Here is a 21,888-nt window from a genome sequence, read left to right on the forward strand (position 1 = left end):
ACTCCTCTTTCAAACCCATCCAAGGTGGTGGACATCACTGCCTCTTTTCTGAGTGAATTTCATAGTTTAGCGATGCACTGTGTGAAGAAGTATTTATTTTTGTCTGTCCTGAATCTCCCAACATAAAACTTCAGTGGATGACCCCTGGTTCTAGTGTTATCACAGAGGCCACTCTCTCGATTGTTGTCGTCATCCGTCTGTCTCAAGAGACAATGGAGTGCACCTTTGGGGATGAAGTCAAACCGATGTGTTAGCAGCACTGAAATGACCTCCCCGGAGCACAAGCCCAGGCAGTGTGTATGGAGGTCCTGGGCTGCCTAAACAACAAGACCTCCCTCTTGGCCTCACTGATGTGACCTCAATGCCATGCATAATTTAAGGTAGGTACCAGGTGGGCACCTCTGCAGAAGACATTCCACCCTGGGTGAGGGCACTGTTGAGAAGGCACTTTCCTTCATTGACACCCACTTTGCATGGGGACATTCGTGGAAAGTTCTCAGATGATGACCTCAGATATCAAGAAGGTACGATGCCTGAGTTAGAGGATATGCCCTTACAATATATTACAAACTGCCCATATGACAGAGTTAATAGGTTAATAACAAAACAAACAAATAATGTATTTGAAACTTGCTTTGAATGGGCTGCTCAGTTCAGACCTGAGTAGTCAACCAAGGCTTCCTCAGGAATTCCTTTAGATCCTTTACCCTCTCTTGTGCTTCATTTCTTCTTGTTTCTTTTTTCTGTGTTATGTCTCATCTTGGTTCAGTCTAACCCCACTTAATGCCTTCCAGAAGCTGTTGGACTACAACACTCATCATCTTTAATCATTGGAATTGCTGGCTGGGATGGATGGGAGTTGTAGCCCAAAACAAATGGTTGGTGATGCCTGTAAGCTTGTGAATTAGGCCATGTTTTGTTTTGTACATGGTTATGGGGGGAATGATGAATAAGAATAAACAAATATTAAATTATCTAGGTAGATCTGGTTTGCCAATATGAGAAAAGGATGGTGGACTTAGATGGGCCATTGACAAGATCCAGCAGGGCTCTATTTATGTTCTTTTGCTCTTAGGTAAAGCTAGAGAGAAGAATAGAAACCACATCATACTGATACAGAGCTAAGTGGGCTGGAAGATGGGCTAGAAGATGGTCTGTGTTGATCATCATTGACCATCATATTCCTATATGGAATATAACTGGTTGTTAACCAGAGACTGTACCATGCTTCCTCACATTTATGGAGACCATATCATCCATGCGTGCTCATCATCTGATGGATGCAATATCACGATGATGACCTGCCTTTCTGTATGGGGAACCTCAGAAAGAGCTTTCATCTCTCTTCATGCCACTTCAGACGCAAGATTGTCGCTGTTTTCCTGTCCGACATAATTTGTTTGTTATGTTTTGAATCAGAAAAACAATAATTGTCAAACTGGGTCAAGTTGACCTTTCCTGTTCCACCGCTCCCAATGCACCACAAAACGCATTTGAAAAGCACCGCTTGCAATTCATTATTCTGTTGTAAGGAACTGGTGGGCTACTGTGCCATGGTTTTGTAACATGGACTCAAGCTGTGCATGGATGGCATGTTGTTGTTGTTTTTGTTGAGAAAAAGATGCAGGCCAATTTCAGAATATCCCAACAGTTGCTCTCAGCTAAATAGGGTAGCCAACAGTTCCCTTTTCAACTTCTGTACAATGGCACAGTGCTTGGAAAAAACATCCCACACAACCATTCTCTTTTTCAAGGGCAGCCACTTTTGCTTATGTCAAATGAGGACTTCAGTTCCTTTAAAAACGTTCTGGACACTGTGCACTTGAGGGGCAGCCTATATTTTGAACCCTACCTTCCCACAACTTATCTGCATTACCATTTTGAACCATCTTCATGAAAAACTGTTGGTTGTGCTACTATCAAGCAGATCATTCTTGCAAGGCATCATACCAAGAAAAAATCAACCCCACGTTCAGGGGTTCTCCTGGGCAAAATCCACTCTCTCTCTCTCCAAGTGAACCTACCTCCCTGCCAGTGCTCAGAAGATCATGTAAAGACTGATGTGCACTGAGCCAGACCATTGATCCACATAGTTCAGTACTGTCTGTAATCTCTAGCAGTGGCTGCCCAGGATTTCAGTTGGGGGGGGGGCGTCTCTCCTGGCATTGGATGACTGTAGCTTTCTAGTATATTTAGAATTTCTGTTGGATTTACTGGAACCTATTGGTGCTGCCAATAAGGGTGGCTGCCTTGCCGTGGCGAAGGGGCTTGAATAACTCAGAGAAGCTATGAACTATGCCGAGCAGGGCACCCAAGATGAACAGGTCATAGTGGAGAGTTTTGACCAAACGTGATCCACCTGGAGGAGGAACCGGCAAGCCACTCCAGTATCCTTGCCAAGAAAACTCCATGGACAATGACAACAGGCATATAAAAGTTATGACGCTGGAAGATGAGCCCCTCAGGTCGGAAGGTGTCCAACATGCTACTGGGGAAGAGCAGAGGACAAGTACAAGTAGATCCAGAGCTGATGAAGCGGCTGGGCCAAAGCCGAAAGGACGCTCAGTTGCGGATATGCATGGAAGCGAAAGGAAAGTCCAATGCTGTAAAGAAAAATATTGCATAGGAACCTGGAATGTAAGAACCATGAACCTGGGTAAGTTGGATGTGGTAAAAAATGAGATGGCAAGAATAAATATTGACATCCTGGGTATCAGTGAACTAAAATGGATGGGAATGGGCGAATTCAGTTCGGATGACTATCATATCTACTACTGTGGGCAAGAAACCCGTAAAAGAAATGGAGTGGTCCTCATAGTCAACAAAAGAGTGGCGAAAGCTGTACTGGGATGCAATCTCAAAAATAGATAGAATGATCTCGATACGAATCCAAGGCAGACCTTTTAACATCACAGTAATCCAAGTTTATGCACCAACTACTGGTGCTGAAGAAACTGAAATTGACCAATTCTATGAAGACTTACAAGACCTTATAGAAGTGACACCAAAGAAGGATGTTCTTCTCATTATAGGGGATTGGAATGCTAAAGTAGGGAATCAAGAGATAAAAGGAACAACTGGCAAGTTTGGCCTTGGAGATCAAAATGAAGCAGGGCAAAGGCTAATAGAGTTCTGTCAAGAGAACAAGCTGGTCATCACAAACATGCTTTTCCAACAACACAAGAGACGACTCTACACATGGACATCACTAGATGGGCAACATCAAAATCGGATTGATTATATTCTCTGCAGCCAAAGATGGAGAGGCTCTATACAGTCAGCAGAAACAAGACCTGGAGCTGACTGTGGCTCAGATCATCAGCTTCTTATAGCAAAATTCAAGCTTAAACTTAAACTGAAGAAAGTAGGAAAAACCACTGGGCCGGAAAGATACAATCTAAACCAAATCCCTTATGAATACACAGTGGAAGTGAGGAACAGGTTTAAGGATTTAGATTTGCTGGACAGAGTGCCTGAAGAACTATGGGTGGAGGCTCGCAACAATATACAGGAGGCAGCAACTAAAACCATCCCAATGAAAAGGAAATGCAAGAAAGCAAAGTGGCTGTCCAACGAGGCCTTACAAATAGTGGGGGAGAGAAGGCAAGCAAAATGTGAGGGAGATAGTGAAAGATACAGGAAATTGAATGCAGATTTCCAAAGAATAGCAAGGAGAGACAAGAAGGCCTTCTCAAACAAGCAATGCAAAGAAATAGAGGAAAACAACAGAATGGGAAGAACCAGAGATCTGTTCAAGAAAATCGGAAATATGAAAGGAACATTTCGTACAAAGATTACCATAATAAAGGACAAAAGTGGTAAGGACCTAACAGAAGCAGAAGACATCAAGAAGAGGTGGCAAGAATACACAGAGGAATTATACCAGAAAGATATGTCTCGTACACCCCAGGTAGTGTGGTTGCTGACCTTGAGCCAGACATCCTGGAGAGTGAAGTCAAATGGGCCTTAGAAAGCACTGCAAATAACAAGGCCAGTGGAAGTGATGGTATTCCAGCTGAACTATTTAAAATTTTAAAAGATGATGCTGTTAAGGTGCTACACTCAATATGCCAGCAAGTTTGGAAAACTCAGCAGTGGCCAGAGGATTGGAGAAGATCAGTCTACATCCCAATCCCAAAGAAGGGCAGTGCCAAAGAATGCTCCAACTACTGCACAATTTCACTCATTTCACACGCTAGCAAGGTTATGCTTAAAATTCTACAAGGAAGGCTCAAGCAGTATGTGGACCAAGAACTCCCAGAAGTGCAAGCTGGATTTAGAAGAGGCAGAGGAACCAGAGACCAAATTGCAAACATGCGCTGGATTATGGAGAAAGCTAGAGAGTTCCAGAAAGACATCTACTTCTGCTTCATTGACTATGCAAAAGCCTTTGACTGTGTCGACCACAGCAAACTATGGCAAGTTCTTAAAGAAATGGGAGTGCCTGATCACCTCATCTGTCTCCTGAGAAATCTCTATGTGGGACAAGAAGCTACAGTTAGAACTGGATATGGAACAACTGATTGGTTCAAAATTGGGAAAGGAGTACGACAAGGCTGTATATTGTCTCCCTGCTTATTTAACTTATATGCAGAATTCATCATGTGAAAGGCTGGGCTGGATGAATCCGAAGCCGGATTTAAGATTGCCGGAAGAAATATCAACAACCTCAGATATGCAGATGACACAACCTTGATGGCAGAAAGTGAGGAGGAATTAAAGAACCTTTTATTGAGGGTGAAAGAGGAGAGCGCAAAATATGGTCTGAAGCTCAACATCAAAAAAACGAAGATCATGGCCACTGGTCCCATCACCTCCTGGCAAATAGAAGGGGAAGAAATGGAGGCAGTAAGAGATTTTACTTTCTTGGGCTCCATGATCACTGCAGATGGTGACAGTAGTCACGAAATTAAAAGACGCCTGCTTCTTGGGAGAAAAGCAATGACAAACCTAGACAGCATCTTAAAAAGTAGAGACATCACCTTGCCAACAAAGGTCCGTATAGTAAAACCTATGGTTTTCCCAGTAGTGATGTATGGAAGTGAGAGCTGGACCATAAAGAAGGCTGATCGCCGAAGAATTGATGCTTTTGAATTCTGGTGCTGGAGGAGACTCTTGTGAGTCCCATGGACTGCAAGAAGATCAAACGTATCCATTCTTAAGGAAATCAGCCCTGAGTGCTCACTGGAAGGACAGATAGTGAAGCTGAGGCTCCAATACTTTGGCCACCTCATGAGAAGAGAAGAGTCCCTGGAAAAGACCCTGATGTTGGGAAAGATGGAGGGCACAAGGAGAAGGGGGCGACAGAGGATGAGATGGTTGGATGGTGTTCTTGAAGCTACCAGCATGAGTTTGATTAAACTGCGGGAGGCAGTGGAGGACAGAAGTGCCTGGCGTGCTCTGGTCCATGGGGTCACGAAGAGTTGGACATGACTAAACGACTAAACAACAACAATTTGTGCTCAGTTTTCCTGATAGGTAAGTGAGCTCTCAACATTGTAAAGGAACTATGTAATCATCAAGACAAGAAAAGTGCAAATGTACTCTGGCTTGCAGGACAAGAAATGTACTTTGGTGTTAAGGGTAACTCCTGACTAAGCAATGTAATTACTGCCGTTCAGCACCAATTATGGTACTCAGAGGCTGTGAGGACATCTATGGTTGTCTCACTGTTTTGGATTTTTAAGAACTTTTAGATGCTGATGCTTATTCAAGGTTTTAGAAATGGTATTCCTTATCTTGTGTCAGCTTGGAGAGGCAGCTTTTAATTAACTGGATTTGACTTTTAATGCCACTCAGTGTAAACACCATTGACAACTGTCATCTGATAGCTCTGTATTGAAGTGGGGGAAAATGTGTGCATGTAAATACATACAAATTATTCCTTGAGGATAATTAGAAGTCAATTTGTCACTGAAATATGCACTCATGCTGTCGGTTTAAAAAAATATTCCCACCAGATAAAATTGATTGGCAATGTGTAGCGACTGGACTTATCCCTAACCAGGTATAATAGTGCACATAACAGATGCTGGTATACAGAAGAGAAGAATGCATGTCTATAATAACCAGGGGAGGGTCATGCTAAAAAGAATTCAATTATTTATTTTATTGCATTGCATTTATAACCCACCTTTCTTCCATTATGGAACCCAAGGTGGTGTATAAGTGGTTCCAAGGAACCACTCCATATCCATGGAGGCACTGACCAGACCCAGACCTCCTAAACATAGCAAGGTGGTAGCCTTGTGTGCCTTCAGACCATTCTTATAATTTGTGTCATTGCCAATATAAGCTAAACATACAGAAACTGCATAATTGAACCTCCTGTTGAAAATCCTTCCAGATCTATCCTGGCTTCCTCCACCCAACTATCCAAGTTGGTGGCCTTCACTACATCTTGTGGGAGTGGACGCTGACTTTTTCCTGTGGTCCCGGCTTCTGCTTGGATTCCTGATGTTTCTGAACCTGTTTGCTCTTTGGTCCTGGATACCAGTTCCCAATTTCTGATTCCCCGCCCCCCCCAGGCCACTGTGCAAAGCCAAGCCCTGACATTCCTTCATTTGGGATCCCAGAACATTAATAAAATGAATCATGTCTGTTAGTTTCATTGGATCTACTCTGAGTAGTCCTAATATTTTGAATAGAACTTGTGGTGATGACTCTATCATGTACCATTATGGCTGTCACCTGGTGTGGGGCTTCCCATTTCATACAGCCCTCAATGTCATCCGGCTTTGTGGACACTGCCAGACAACTCTAAAAGTATGGGGTAGTACAGAGAGAAAGAGCTATGCAATCCTTAACCTCCATATTTTAACTGTTTTATATCTGTATTATTTACCGTGCTCTAGCTTACATAGCTACCTATGTATAGTTTGCATGTTCTCTATTGCTATATATGCCTGTATTTCTGGTCATTCATTCATTCATTCATCCTGCAGAGCTGTGAACTCTGCCCTCTTTTGTCTCTGCCTCCTCCCACATTGGATCTAGCCCCGCCTGCCATCAGCTCTGGCTCCATCCACCGTGGGCTGTGGCCCCCAATTGACTTTTACTGTGAGCACTTCATTTAAGTGTTTTCTCACCCATGGGCATCTTCAGGGGTGGGGGCAAAGAAATACACTGAAAGGAGGGGAGCAGCCTTATTTCTCACAAATTGTAGAGGAGAGAAGAACAGTACTTGTACATCTTGTCTCATACCTTGGGTTCTACAAATACTGGAAATTTACTCTTTTTTATATATAAAGAAAGCTGAGAATCTGGGTGTTGTGGTTCATATCCAGGGAAGAAGCAATGACAGCTGCCCCAGGATCCCCAACAAAGGATCCCAAGCAACGTTGTATGAGAATAATAAAATATACCCTTATATAGGGTTGTTTAAAGAGTTACAAGCGAAATGTTAAGTCTTCATTGCCCTTACACAGCCCCAATGCAAATCCAGATGACTAATCTACAGGTATACAGACATGCAACAACCTAGCACAAAATAAGAGCTTGTTTACTTTCCCACCTAGTGGTATCTATCATTCTATCATGCTTAGCAAGTATCCCCCCCCCCCCACTGATCTTCACAAGTGGAAGGCTGAAGTGGAGAATGCCACTGCAGAAGGATCTTCTGCAGCCAAACTCAATATTCTAACCACTGCACCATCTGCCCTAACCATGATGGCCACAAAATGTTGCATCACTATTTTACATGGTTGCATAAGAGGTACTGTCTCATCAATACAGAGCTGAAATGGCACACAAATCCCCAACAAAATGATGCTTGCTGGTGGTAATTTTTATGGTATAGCCAGAATATTCTTTATGTGCTTATTAGGATATAGATCCTTCACTGCTGTTCCTCAAGTGGCACTGCCCTGCATTTTCCTTCATAGATTCATGGCATGCAACAATACACTTCTTATACAACAATGCAACAATACACTTCTTATACAACTGGTTCTGGGTACATCCAATGCCAATACAAAGCCCATCACCCTCAAGGGAACATAGGAAGCAGCCTTATACAAAGTCAGACTATTTGTGCATCTATAGTCTACTGCTCTGACTTCTCTGTTGCTCTCCGGGGTGTCAGGCAGAGGTCTCTCACATGATCTGCTACCTGATCCTTTTTTAAAAAGCAAAGCAATAATCTAGATATGCTGGGTACCGAACCTGGGACTTTTCGCACACAAGCCATGTGCCTCTACCACTGAGCTATGATCCCTTTGCTTGTGAACTAAGGAGGTATCTTGGCTGATCAGTGCTACAAAAACAAAATTCTAGACTAGATGGTTAATCCACACATAAGCTTTATGCTTGCATGATTATTATTTTTTGAAACCGACCGAAATTTTCTTAGGAAAGGCACAGGAACAGAAGTCATTCCCTGTCCCTCCAATATACGCAGACAGAAGTCCTTTGTCTCTGTCTCTCATGAAAATCCCTCTCCTCCTGCAGCAACAGGTACTTTCAAGCTCTTTTCCTTCCTGCCACCTGTTGCCCTGCTCTCCAGCTTGACGGAAACTGTGTGCCAATTTCAGCAAAGGTAAGAATGTCAAGAGGGCCACAGGGCAGGGAGATCAATCACATAATCATTCATATATGTGTGTGCGCATGCTTGAGATATATCTATACATCCTCCAGCAGAGTTTTTAAACCAAAAGTTAGCTCATCCGCCCCATCCCCAACAACTAGAGAATAACTATCTTTCTCCTGACCTTCAATTATTATCAGATTATTTTTTAATAGAAAGGGAAATGTTGAAACAGAAGAAGGCGGCATTATCTTTTAAAATCTCTGGTGAATCTCATTAGAGTTCATTAGCAAGGGATGGATGGAAGGAAGCAGGAGAGAACATTTTGGGTAGATAAGAAATGCCTTCAGCTCCTTCTTGCATTTCTGCTACCTTGGCCAAGATATATGGCATTTGTCTTGAAGATGGAACAATTCTGAACCAAAGCAGAGCAGGGCAGGAAGTCTAAGTCCTGGATCAGAGTCCCAAGCTCCAGCCATTCAACAAGTGAAGCAAGTAGGAAGACTGCTCTGCTTCCAGGACATTCAGAATGCATTCCTTCCCTCACATTCCCTCTTATGGGGTCACCATCTCCTCCTCTTCCCTTTCTGGAGGCTCTGCACCCTTAAGGAGCTGTGTGCCAAACTGAAAGTCAACACGCACAACTTTCTGCATTTCTATGCCCTGGGGGAAAGCTGCACCAGTTGCATTTCTGCCTGTCGTGCAGCTGTTGCAAGCACAAACAAGATCCCCGTGGAAGAAAAGATGCTAACTTTCCACTCTCATAGCGGAACAAGTCTTTCAAGCAGGCTTTTGCTCAGGGACCCTCTCTTTAAGGAAATTAATCAGATTCACCGGATATCAGCTCCTGTGTTTTAATGTGCTTTACTAGGAGAACCGGATCTTTCTTCACTTTACCTTTCCAAAGGGCGAGGGGGGGTTCCCATTAAAAATAAGAGACATAAAAGGTCCTCCCCATACACTAGCACGAGATTTCTCTTTTCCTTCCCGGAGGGAGAATGAAGCATACATAGGAAGTACCTGTAGCTTCTGAATTATTTTCCTTATTCCTTCCCTTACTTTTACCGAGTCAGCGACAACTCGGCTCTTGAGAAGGACTTCCACGCCGTTTGCGCTCCCGGGGAATCGGGGTGCTAGATCGGCTGGAGCCTGAACCGTAGCCAGGCTGTACAACCCCCACACTGGGGAGGGGGCACTGCATGGCCACTTTCCGACGTGCATGTAGCTAGCAAAACACACGTTTCTGTTTGGTCTCGCACCAGCCCCTTGAGGACACGGAAATGTCCTGCCGAAATTTGGAAAAGACTCCCTTTCCTTTCCTTTCCTTTCCTTTCCTTTCCTTTCCTTTCCTTTCCTTTCCTTTCCTTTCTCTCTCGCTCTCCCCAGCCAGGGGAAGGAGGAAGGAAGCGGAAGGAAGAAAGTAGAAGGGTAAAAATAAGAGTTCAACTTTCCAGACGCCCACTCAAACCCACTGCCGCGGCTGCCATTAGTGGAAGGAAGCGTATGTCCCCCCCCCCCCAACCATCAGCACCACCATCAGCACCCCACGCCTCTCGGTTCCAGTCCTCTCGCTCCTTCCTTGAGATGCGATGCAGAGAATCAACAGGAGAGACCGAGTCAGGGGAGGAAAACACAAGGGATGGGGAAGACCGAGCCGGGGAGAAGCGGCGGCCGAAGACGCGGCAAGCAGAGGGATGCGCAAGGAGAGCGAGAGGCTTGACTCTACCTGCGCTGCTTATACCTTGGTTGGTGGTCTCCAGCGGGAAGATGCCCGAACATTTCTCCAACTCCACTTGCCCTCCCAGGCACAACTCGGAGATGATCTGCAGAGCCTTGTGGCACAAGCTGCCCATTCCGTCTTCCTTGTGGAAACTCATGTTGACTCCCTTTTCTTTCTCTCTCTTTCGCGCGGTGGTGTTTGTTATTTTTCTTTTCCGATGCGCCTCTCTTGCCTTTTCCTTCTTGAGCTAAGCCATGGCTTTCCTGGGCAAAAGATGCTTCATTCTCCACCTGCTTCCTCTTGGATGGTCATCAGCGGTATTATTGTTGCGAGGCATCCAAAAAGAGGAGAGAGAGAGAAGGAAGAGGGAAATAAGGTACCAGCTCTCAAGGCATCAGCGCAAAGAGAAGGGAGGAGGGATCGCGGGAGAGACGCGTGTACGCTGGAGAGGAGAGAACAGTCTAAAGGACACGTTGCAAGTGAGCGAAGAGTCACCATCAGGAGAACAAGGATGGATAATTGGGGTGGTGGAGGGGAGGGGGGGGAGGTTTGTTATATATATAAAGCAACAGAAGAAGATTCACACTGAGCAACGCCTTTTTGTGCCTTGTGAGGATCGGTAGGAATTTGGACCAATGGCAGCGCAGCGCGGGTGAATGGGAGAGGAGGTGCAGGCGAGGGTCGCCGAGCTCTGGCACTGGACGGTGGGGTCCGGGCGGGCAGGCAGGCGCCGCGAGGAGGCTTCTGCGCTCTCTCGCTTGAGTTTCGGGGATGGGGAGAGAGAGGGAGGAGCCGCAGAGGGCCGGGCTGGGCGATTGTGTGCAGGCAAGTCCCTTGATGGTCCCTGCAAAGAGGAGCAAGGGGCTTCTGTTTACCCTCTAGGTGGCACAGGCTCTCGGGAGCCTCGCTTTGCAACTTCGCAAAAGGAGTGGAGGGTTGAGGCCCAGCTCCATCTGGGGATTGCGCGCATGTGAAGAGAGTAAGAGTGAGATGGTGCATGTGCATTTAAGAACTCTGCACTAGGTGGAAATCCAACAGGTGCTGTTATCCTTTTCCTTTCCCACTTCTTTTTCCTGCTGTATCCCCTTCCTTCCTTCCTTCCTTCCTTCCTTCCTTCCTTCCTTCCTTCCTTCCTTCCTTCCTTCCCACAACCGGAATACAACAATTTAAGGGATCTAAACCCCAGGGTATCCTGACCTCACATCTTCAGAAAGGGTGGCAGGTGCATTATTGCTTTCATATTGTCCTTGTTGTTTTGTAATATAAGAAAATAGTAATAGTAAAATAAAACAATGTAGAGAGTTTCAAACATATAAGTTATGTAGCTGAATCACAGTTAGAACAATTGCTTGTGTGCATAGCTGTCAACGTTTCCCTTTTTTAAAGGGAAATTCCCTTATTCCGAGTAGGATTTCTCACAAGAAAAGGGAAAAGTTGACACCTATGCTTGTGTGTGCCTGAATTTTATAGGCATGTTGTCAGAAGAGCTTGAAAAGTTTCCATGTAGGACAGTTGTCCCCAGTTTGGTGCCCTTCTGGAGGTTTTTGCCTACACCTTCCATCAGTTCCATCCAACGTCCAGGGATGATGGGAGTTGCAGTCCAACATCATGTGGAAGTCACCAGACAAATCAAACCATGTTGGGAGCATTGACACAGGATACAGCTGTGAATTTTTCCAATCCTCTAACATATCACTGGAACTCAAAGGATACCCACTGAGGCTGTTCCATTATTTGGAGTTGCCTGAACATGTGGATTCTCACAGTGCGGATGAGGGCAGGGACACTCACACAAACCCTACCCCAAGATCCTGATATGCATTGACACCTCCCCTCCCCCCCCGCAGTCTTTGACCTTCCCTGTGTTGCAGGAAGCTTCTACTTACATGCATTTGAATATTCATCGCTACAACCATTACTTGCTCAACACAGAAGATAGGGACTGAGTGCATTAGGTACAGAGTTTGCATGCTCAGGCAGACTCCTTAGCATGCATCTAGTAGGCTCATGATGGACAAAAGAAAGGACTTATTCAGACCGTGTAACATTAACTCAGGCTATTGAGCATAACATAACAAACAACAACAACAACAATTGGACAACATCACAGAGGATGGGTCCCTCAGCCATGAGGGCTGCATAGAATCTCAATGGCAGTGTGGATCTGAGTCTTGGGTACTGGGGATAAATCATAGTGTAAGGTCATGATCTGCATGTCTGGCTTGTGACTAATCACAGGCATCTATCTGGAGGCTATTGGGAAATAAACGATGGTCTAGGGGGATCTTGGGTAGTCCAGCATGGCAATTCTTGTGTTTTTCCTAGTCAAGCAGCACTTTCATAGAGCAACCCCCAAGCTTTTGAACACTAGGGTTCCACCCTGGGCTATATGAAGTCTTAAGTGTCTTTTGACCACAGGCAAGCTCTTCACATGAAAAGACAGTGGAAAGGACAGAGGACGTGACTTTGAAGTTCTTTCCTCTTGGTATCTGACATTCAGAGGCATATTGAACATGGCCTTTTCGTGTCACCACCATGCCTAAAAGCCATAGCTAGTGGGGGCTGCAACAAAATGTCATGGAGTTCTCTAAGTCAGAGTTCCATCCAAGCCTTTTCCTGGAAACTCCATCCCACCTTCTGGTTTTCTTCCATTAGGATTATTTTTTAGGGATTTTTTTTGTAACTTCTACAGAAGGTGGGGTTCCTTCAAGCCTTTTTTTGGCTACATAAGGATCCACTCTCAGAGAATAAGTGTGCTGTTCATATATAGGACAGACATAGTCTCTGTGAATCCCTTTTAGCCTCTGCAAATTCCCTTTTAATGACGTCTAAGAACTAAACCACACCTCTGTTTGCCCTGCCACTTTCTGCTGGGGAAACCTACTCTTTAGTGCTCTTTAGTGCACTAAAGAACACTCTTTAGTGTTCTGATTTAGTGCTAAAGAGTGGGTTTTCTGGGGGAAAGTGGCAGGGTAAAGGCAAAACACCTTGGACCCATGCTTTCTAGGCATGGGGCAAGTGGAAGTGTGGACAAACCATTGGCTAGTGTCCATCACTATCTCTTGGTGCAGAAACTTCAGCATTGCATATAGATGTATTTTCTTCTTTTTGTCTTGAATCTCTTACTCATCAGTTTCATTGGTTGACCCCAAGTTTTGAAATTATGAGAGAGGATTTTGTTAAAAATCCAAATCCCTTTTGTTCCCTCTCTCCATATAAGGCACAACTTAATAAAACTCTTCTTAAATCTGATGTGGAATTTTATACTTTAATGGGAAATCATTTTTCTTCTCGTTTTCTTTGGGCAGCTATTTTACTGTTCATAAACTATTCCAATCTTGAAGGTTGAGGGCAGGCAGCAATCTAAAGTGAAAAGTACATCTTTTGAGACATAACTAGTCAGGTGCCATCCTTTCACCTATTCTGAATGTCAGAGCTCATCCACTTAAACTATTTTCAACATGTTCTGAATCTATTTTTCTCCACCACTGATGTATCATAGGATCTTTAAAAAACAACAAGGTAGGTTAAAATTTGGTGCAAATCCCCCACAAGTATTCTCTCTCTCTCTCTCTCTCTCTCTCTCTCTCTCTCTCTCTTTCTCCCTCTTCAAGAACAACTTTTGCTTCATATGTGGAATTAAAGGTTTAGCTAATTGTGTTGTAATGGTCCTTCAGTCTAATGCAGAGTTGGCTACTATTTTATCCCACACTGAATGAAATGTCAAGACTCCTAATCGTTTTGAATGAACCTGAACTGTGTCCACTGCTGTTAATTCTACAGACCATCCCTGTGTTTAAAATGACACAGAGCAGTGTAGAACAATTCACCGAGTGAATCATGAAACAGCCCTAGGGGATTCTTACACATAATGGCACACCACTGAGATCAACTGTCAATTTCTTTTACCGACTAGTAATTTTGCATCCATGCTGAAGAGAGGATGGTTTAAGTGTTGGGGTGGAAGTGTCCTAAAATTGCTGAGAAACCTGAAAGTCTTCTTGAAGCTTTGCATCCCATGCTACTAAAAATAGAGCAGAGAGGTTGCACATAAGGAGCCTTATGGTGAATCAGTTCATCGGATTGCCTACTTTCCAGGCGCAACACACCTTAGGGACTAAGTTACCTGAGAGAGATCCTTCTCCCAGACACACCTGCCAGATCACTGAGATCTGCTGATTGCCCTACAGCCAGCAGATGTCTTTCTGGAAACAGCAAGAAAGAGGGCCTGTGGTGGTAACCATGCTCTGGAATGGCCTCTCACCAGAAAGAAAGAAAGAAAGAAAGAAAGAAAGAAAGAAAGAAAGAAAGAAAGAAAGAAAGAAAGAAAGAACTGGGTTGGTGCATGCTGCAAACATTCCTTCTCACCATGCTCTTTGCTGGCTGTGGATGCTACACTTTTGAAGACTTTTAAGAATTCTCACTGATTCCTGATTGGACTTGATTCTGAATTGTAGTTGTATATTTTTGTACTGTATGTTATGATACTGCTGTACATTGGCTTGAAATGTTAGCATAACAGGTGGTATATAAATATTTTAATAAATAAATATGCAATGGTCTCCCTCTTTTTTCCTGTGTGTGTCCTGCTATCTGAGATCACTTAACTGGAGATGTCAGGGACTAAACCTGGGCTTAATTTTTTTTTTTTTTTGGCATGTGAATTATATGTTTTCTGTATCACAGTGTGATGGCTTGGATTAGATTAGGAAGGGAAGCTGTTTTATACTGAGTCAGATCATTGGTCCTTCTAGCTCAGTAGTTGCTTTGACTAGCAGCATCTCTCCTGGGTTTTAGGGAGGTGTCTTTCTCAACCTTGCCTGAAGATGTACTGCATGCCAAGCAAGTGCTCTGTCACAGAGATATGGCCTTTTCCCAAGGGATCCATCAGCTCCTCTGCAATCCAATTGTTTTGTGAAATGCTACATTTTCCATTTTGTGTATGCTTTCCTAGAAAATGATACCCATATTCTATTCTCCACCATCTCCAACTTCTTCAGAATGCTCTGCTTCTGCAAGCTATTGGAACCATTTGCTAAGTGGAAGACCCCTAGTAGAATAAGTTATATCAGGCATAGGCAACATGGTGCCCTCCATATGCTTTGGACTATAGCTCCCATCAGTCTCAGTCAGTGATAGTGGATGGGTATCACATTGGAGGTATCACATTGGCTTTCCCCGAGTCAGGTCAAAGAAGTGTGTGGTTTAACTTTCAGCTAAATGTAAAAGTGCACCAGTTCCATTGTTATACTGTACATTGCTCCATTGGATTTTATTAATTATATTGCATCCAGATTCCACCTTTCCTCTAGGCAGACCAGGTGGTGTAGACTGACACTTCCCTCCCCATTTTATCCTCACATAGGTTAGGATGAGATGTAGTGGTTGTTCCAAGGTGACATAGGTTAGGATGAGATGTAGTGGTTGTTCCAAGGTTAGGATGAAATGTGGTTGGTCCAACCTCAGACAGTGAACTTCATAGCCGAGGGTGGATTTGAATCCTCGCCCAACACTCTAACTGCTACACTAAACCAGGCTTCCTCAACCTTGGCCCTCCAGATTTTTTTGGGTGACAACTCCCATGATCCCTAGCTAGCAGGACCAGTGGTCAGGGATGATGGGAATTGTAGTCTCAAAACATCTGGAGGGCTGAGGTTGAGAAAGCCTATACTAGACTTTTGGGGAACTCAGGGGCCCCCTCAATGGGTAGGTCAGCCAATGGAGGACAGAATTCCTGGAAAGTTTTCCTACCACTACTAACCTTTCCTTGCAATGTGTGGTCACAGATGGGTGGTAATAGGTGCATTCTAGACCACACAATCGCTTCACAGCTGGTGGTGATTAATCCTGACAGTTCTGTAGGTGAGGAAATGGGACATCAGTAGGTCACTGGAGGATCACCTCACATCTTCTGGATGCTTAAATTACAGCAAAAAGTATTGAACAAGATGGGCATTGGTCTGTTCTAGTGAGGCATTTCTTCTTTTCTTAAGCAAGATTGGATAGGGCAGGGATGGGGAGCCAGTGACTCACCCCAAGGCCTTGTTGGACTTCCCATCAGCCCCAGACAGCACGGTGAGTGTCAAGGATAGTGGAAGTTGTAGTCCAACAATATCCAGAAAGCCACCGTTTCCCCATCCCTGGCATACAGATTAATTGTGCCTAGCCCATAAATGATATTTATAGCACAATATTTATAAATGGATTTACACCCCCGCTTGTAATAGCAACAATCCCCAAGGAAAATAATTAAACTAAAATACAGCTGATAAAATTAATAAGATGAATTTGACCAATCACAACAATTAAAAACAATGGGTGGTAATCAACTAAGTTTTACACAGAGTAGATTCATGAAAATTAATGTGTCTACTCTGCATAAACATAGGTTGGAAGGCACCCAAGAAGCCCCAATCATTTGTCTTTCATTCGAAGGTGCTCCTGGTCATTTGGTCACCCCCTTTCTGCATCTTTTGTAGCTCTGTAGCAACAGCACTGTCCCCATTAGAACTGACATTCAGAGAAATACTGCACATGACAGTGGTGTATGTCCTTATGTTCTCAGTGGTTGAGCATCTTAGTGGTTGCAGATAGGGCTGAGATTGTCCCACCTGAAACTCTAGTAAGCCACTGTCAGTCATTGTGGACAATACTGAACCAATATTTGACAGTGCACAAGGCATCTTCCTTTGTTTTCTTCCTTGTCTCTCCTCTCCAACATCTCCTGTTTCTAGCTTTAAACTGCAAGCTGGAGAATGATATCTAATTGTTGTACTTGTTTAGCAATTTTAGCAGCGCAGCACAGCATTATTGAGGATAATAGGAGTAGCATACCTAAAATAAGATCTCATCCACCTATTCTCAATGAAGTTAGTAACCAAGCAGCAGGCTCACATGGCCCCAAATTAAAATCCAGAAATCACCTCCAATTTTACAAATGACAGATGGGCAAAATGACCAAATTAGATTTGATATCCCGCCTTTCACTCCCCTTCAGGAGTCTCAAAGCGGCTAACATTCTCCTTTCCCTTCCTCCCCCACAACAAACACTCTGTGAGGTGAGTGGGGCTGAGAGACTTCAGAGAAGTGTGACTGGTCCAAGGTCACCCAGCAGCTGCATGTGGAGGAGCGGAGACACGAACCCGGTTCCCCAGATTACGTGACTACCGCTCTTAACCACTACGCCACACTGGCAGCAAGGACTGCTTTTCTGGGTGGCTGCTCTCCTCTTCCTCCTCTCACAAAGCCTTCTGGGAATATTGCTACATCATCATGCAGCAGCAGATGGCTTCTGGGGCAAAAGCAATAGCTGCCAGCCAGTGTTCCAGTTCATTAAGAGGCAAGACAGGGCCATGGACAGCTGTAAGTGGAGAACTGAAGCCTGGTGTGTCCCTTTAGTCAGTCTAATCCAGGCATGGCCCTAGCTAACAGGACCAGTAGTCAGGGATGATGGGAATTGTAGTCCCAAAACAGCTGGAGGGCCAAGTTTGGTCATGCCTGGTAATCCTAACAAACTCCAATCCCTTTGCTTGAAAAGCGTGAATCTTTAAAGGACCAGGCTTTGCCTCTCAAAGGCAAATCTTGTCTTCTGTTCTGATGACCTGACATGGTCCCTATGGCATTGGGTAGGCATTGTGAAGCAGGAAGTACTTGACTTACCAGGTGGCACAGGCTTGGGGGAAGTTGTCCATAAGCTTCTTAGCTCAGTTTCCACAGGCTTCTGGTCCAGCAGCCATGCTCTTAGTTGGCTCATCATCAATGGCAGCTAATGGTTGGTAGCCACCAAGGAGAGCTCTTTTACCATTTCTGCTGGTAAGCCCTCCACTGAAGTTTGATGGGCGGCATACAAATGATAAAATGACTATTATTATTATTATTCCCACCCATTTGCATGCTATAAATGGGGCAGTGAAGGGAGCACCGTTTTGGCTCAGCCCAAATATCGATGGCAAAGTTTTCAGCCTTCCCACAAAGGCGTCCTGCTCTGCACCAAGAAAAAGCACAGCTGGGGGGAAGGCAAGATGAAGCTCTCATGAAAAAAGCTCTGAAGTTGCTCCAGCAAGGGCCAAGGTGAAACTGAGCCCTTATATAGCAGCAGCTGCAGGTGGATCCTGATGGTTTGCACCACCCATGCTGCAAGCTTCTGCTTGATGAAGAAGGTCCAACTTTCTTCATTAATCTCCTGCTGCAATGGAGCAGGGGAGCCTCAGGTGCTCCTGGACTGTTGTCTTTACAGGGGAATCCTCTGAGTCTGAAGATGTTAGTGCCACATCCTTGAATGGGGTGGGGCACTGATCCCACAGGTTCATTGGTTAGCAGTGTTTCTGGGGCTCGTCCTTTGGCCTCTTGCCTCCTTTACCTGATGAAGAGAAATCTGATGCCTGGTCTCTGACATAATGCCCAGCTAGGTACGGCGGCTGCGGAGGGGTGGGTATCACATGGAAAGTCATTTGTTAGCTTTCTCTTCTGGAATATTGATGTGTGACCTACTGCGTGGCTTGTATTGGAATGAGCAAGGCTTCCATTTCCTTCTTTTTTCCTTTCTAATCAGGTTTCCAATGCAAATTTATCTAGTTTGCAATATGTGAATGTATTCAGAGGCAAGCTCCCTTACTCCTGAAAATGGTTTTCAATTTGTAATTTGCACTCAGAAATGCTAGCAGGTTATTTTGCTTGTGTTCCTCAGAGTAGGCATTCAAAAAGAAAGTTGCTATGATGATGAACAGTTGGCAGAGATTGTAGATTACTGAAATTGACAAACTTTTTTTCCTTTTTTATATGGGCATAGAATTCACAGAGTCCGACTCAAGTAATTAACTTACCTGGGAATTTCCAAGTCCTGAAAACTCACATAAACCCCCAAGGGTAGAGCTTTCATCATGTAAATGTGACCTTCACAAAAGCAGATCGTGAATATTTCCAAATCTGGCCATATATAAACACTCATACACCCAGCCTTGCCTCGGGAATTAAGGAGCCCATTGAAAAAGATTGCTAAACAAGCATTTGTTTTAATTTTTTTGCTTTCCCGCAGATACAGCCAACCTACACCAGTTGATCATGCATGGGGAATTACAAACCAGTGAATATGTAGCAAGTTTGAAAATCCAAGTACAGTGGTACCTCGGGTTAAGTACTTAATTTGTTACGGAGGTCCGTACTTAACCTGAAACTGTTCTTAACCTGAAGCACCACTTTAGCTAATGGGGCCTCCTGCTGCCGCTGCGCCGCTGGAGCACAATTTCTGTTCTCATCCTAAAGCAAAGTTCTTAACCTGAGGCACTATTTCTGGGTTAGCGGAGTCTGTAACCTGAAGCGTATGTAACCTGAAGCATATGTAACCTGAGGTACCACTGTATTGGGTGTTACCCTATATTGCAGAGAGCATAGAAAGACTGAACAATAGTTACTTACAATAATCCTGCAATGCAGCCCACAATCCTTTCATTCTTGCTCTCATACCACCTCACTCACAGTTCAGATCCCATGGAGCGGAATTCTCTCTTTGCGCCTTCCCTGCTAGGTACCTTACCTATACATTTACCTGCCAGGATCTGATTCTGCTGCTAAATGGGGACAGAGACTTGGGAGGAGAGAATGTGGCTTTATTTATTTATTTAGCTGCCCTTTGCACAACAGAAATCAAATAAGAGAAAAAGAGTATATAAAATAGCACAGTCCTTATAAACAACACTGCAACAACTTACAACAAACCACTAAATAGCAATTAATGGCGGCGGCAGCAACAACAACAACAACAACTCACAAGTCTAATCTTATTTCTGTGATTGTAATTTGCTCTGCACTGCTTCTAACATTGTGTTTTAATTGTTGTAACACATCCCGCAACCTTGCTAAATCACCACCATCATCATTGTCTTGCAGGGGTGCTTTCCAGGGGTGGCTGAGTGGTTGAAGGCCCCTAATTTTCAAGGAGAGGGCTGGCCCCCCTCAGTATTTTGTGGCCTGTGGCCGCAGCAACGCTTGCAGGCCCCACCTGAGGCCACAGCAGGCCCCGTCAGGCCTTCCCACAGCTGTGACGGCCCTGTTGGACCTCCTCCTGCTGCATGACGTCACACACACGTGCCCCCCGCCCCGTGTTGGGTGGAATCCAAAGCCTGTGTTTCTGTTAGCCGTGTGCTCCGTGCAGTCTGAACTATTTTGCACATATTAACTGTAGGGGTTGGAATTATACCTGATCCCCAGAATCAGGGCTACCTGCAGGTTTAAAAAAAAAAACAATCTAGAAGGCACAAAGGAATTAAACACAACAACAAGAACAACCATTTTCATTTTTGTTTGCAATGGCAGGATAGTAACAGTGCCAAAATAATTTAGGTTTGACGTTTAAATTGATTCTCCCTCCACCCCCCCACCCCCTGCTCCAGGGACCCTTTGCTGAGCAGTGAGAGGTTCAGCCAGCTAGTTAGCTTTTTGGACTCCTTATCTTGCAGTCCTGAGAGGTTTTCTTGCCTTGAATAGCAGGAGTGAAGGGAAGTGGAGAGGATGGTGTAAATTGCTTCAGGCACATCCAGCACAAGTCGTTTTTAGGTGTTCCTTCACATAGAATGCAACACGCTATGCACGTTGCCTCTTTCTCTCTTCTTTACATTGCCTTCCCTGCCCCCTCCCTCTGTTGCTTCATTTATTATCATTATAATTTCATTTTATTAGTCACTTGACACATAAGGAGTGTCCCAGAGACATACAAACTCTTAAAAGCGTAGAGCAAGGCAAACAGTCTGAAAAGAATACATTACGATAAAAGCTGTACAATAAAAGCCATACGTAAAGCAAACCCAATAGAGCAGCAGCAAAAACTCCGGCAGCAGAAACGTGCTATCAACAGAGAGCAAAATCATCCTAATGCGTCAGATGCCAGGGAGAAGGCATAAGTTGTAACCTGGCACCAAAAGGATGTTACTGATGGCACCAGGTGGACCTCACTGGGGAAAAGCATTCGACAAACAGAAAGTCACAACTGAAAAGGTCCTTTCCTTTGTTGCAGTCCTCTGAACCTGCCTCAGATGGGGCTCCTGGAGGAAAGTCTCAGGTGAAGAGTGAAGGGAGATTTGTATTGCGAGAGGTGCTCTGAAATATATTGTTTCATAGTGGAAACACTTGTGATTCGACATGCTGTCACATTATAAACAAACAAAGAAAAATACCTTGTTGGTGCAATCCTCCCCTAGAATGTGAGGAAGAAAGCCTGGGCTTCAAAAATTCAACGAAAAGGAAGGTGGGAATGAAAGAGAGGGAAACATCCTTGGTTGTGGGACCCCCTTCACAGAGAAGTTTGTCTGGTACCAGCTTTCAGTGGATGGTCCTTAAGAGCATCAACTTCAATCTGCCCTCACCCATCCTCCCCACCTGCCTACCTCCCTACCTGCCCTGGGGGTGGCTCTGACACTCAACCTCCTCCTCCTTGATCTCACTGTTGCCCTTGTAGACCTTGGCATGGAGGAGGAGGGGTACAAAGCTAGCACTAGTTGGCTCTGCCTGCCATTGGCAGGGTCAGCTGCCAGTCCCAACAGGCACAAGCCACCACTGCCAACCACAATGTCTTTTTGATGGTACCTACTGAAGACTTAAAAATAAATGGTCAAGAATTCCAGCATCTTTTATAACTGGACAGTTGTTTTTG

General features: G+C 44.5%; 1 protein-coding gene across 2 annotated transcripts in view; it reads right to left on the reverse strand.

Annotated features, from left to right (window-relative positions):
- The window catches only part of SYT10 (synaptotagmin 10), a 42,345-nt gene extending 29,250 nt beyond the window's left edge, over positions 1 to 13,095 (reverse strand). The window contains exons 1-2 of one of the 2 annotated variants that reach the window (XM_083700541.1): positions 12,131 to 13,095; positions 10,251 to 11,490 (exon numbers count right to left, since the gene is read on the reverse strand). In XM_083700541.1, the coding sequence (XP_083556667.1) occupies positions 10,251 to 10,401 (151 nt within the window). In that variant the 5' untranslated portion in view covers positions 10,402 to 11,490; positions 12,131 to 13,095. Of the gene's footprint in view, positions 1 to 10,250 lie in introns of both variants that reach the window. The other variant, XM_083700542.1, reaches the window with a different exon arrangement.
- Positions 13,096 to 21,888: the final 8,793 nt, after the last annotated feature.

This window comes from Podarcis gaigeae, assembly GCF_964106915.1.
Source record: "Podarcis gaigeae genome assembly, chromosome: 10".
NCBI lineage: Eukaryota > Metazoa > Chordata > Lepidosauria > Squamata > Lacertidae > Podarcis > Podarcis gaigeae.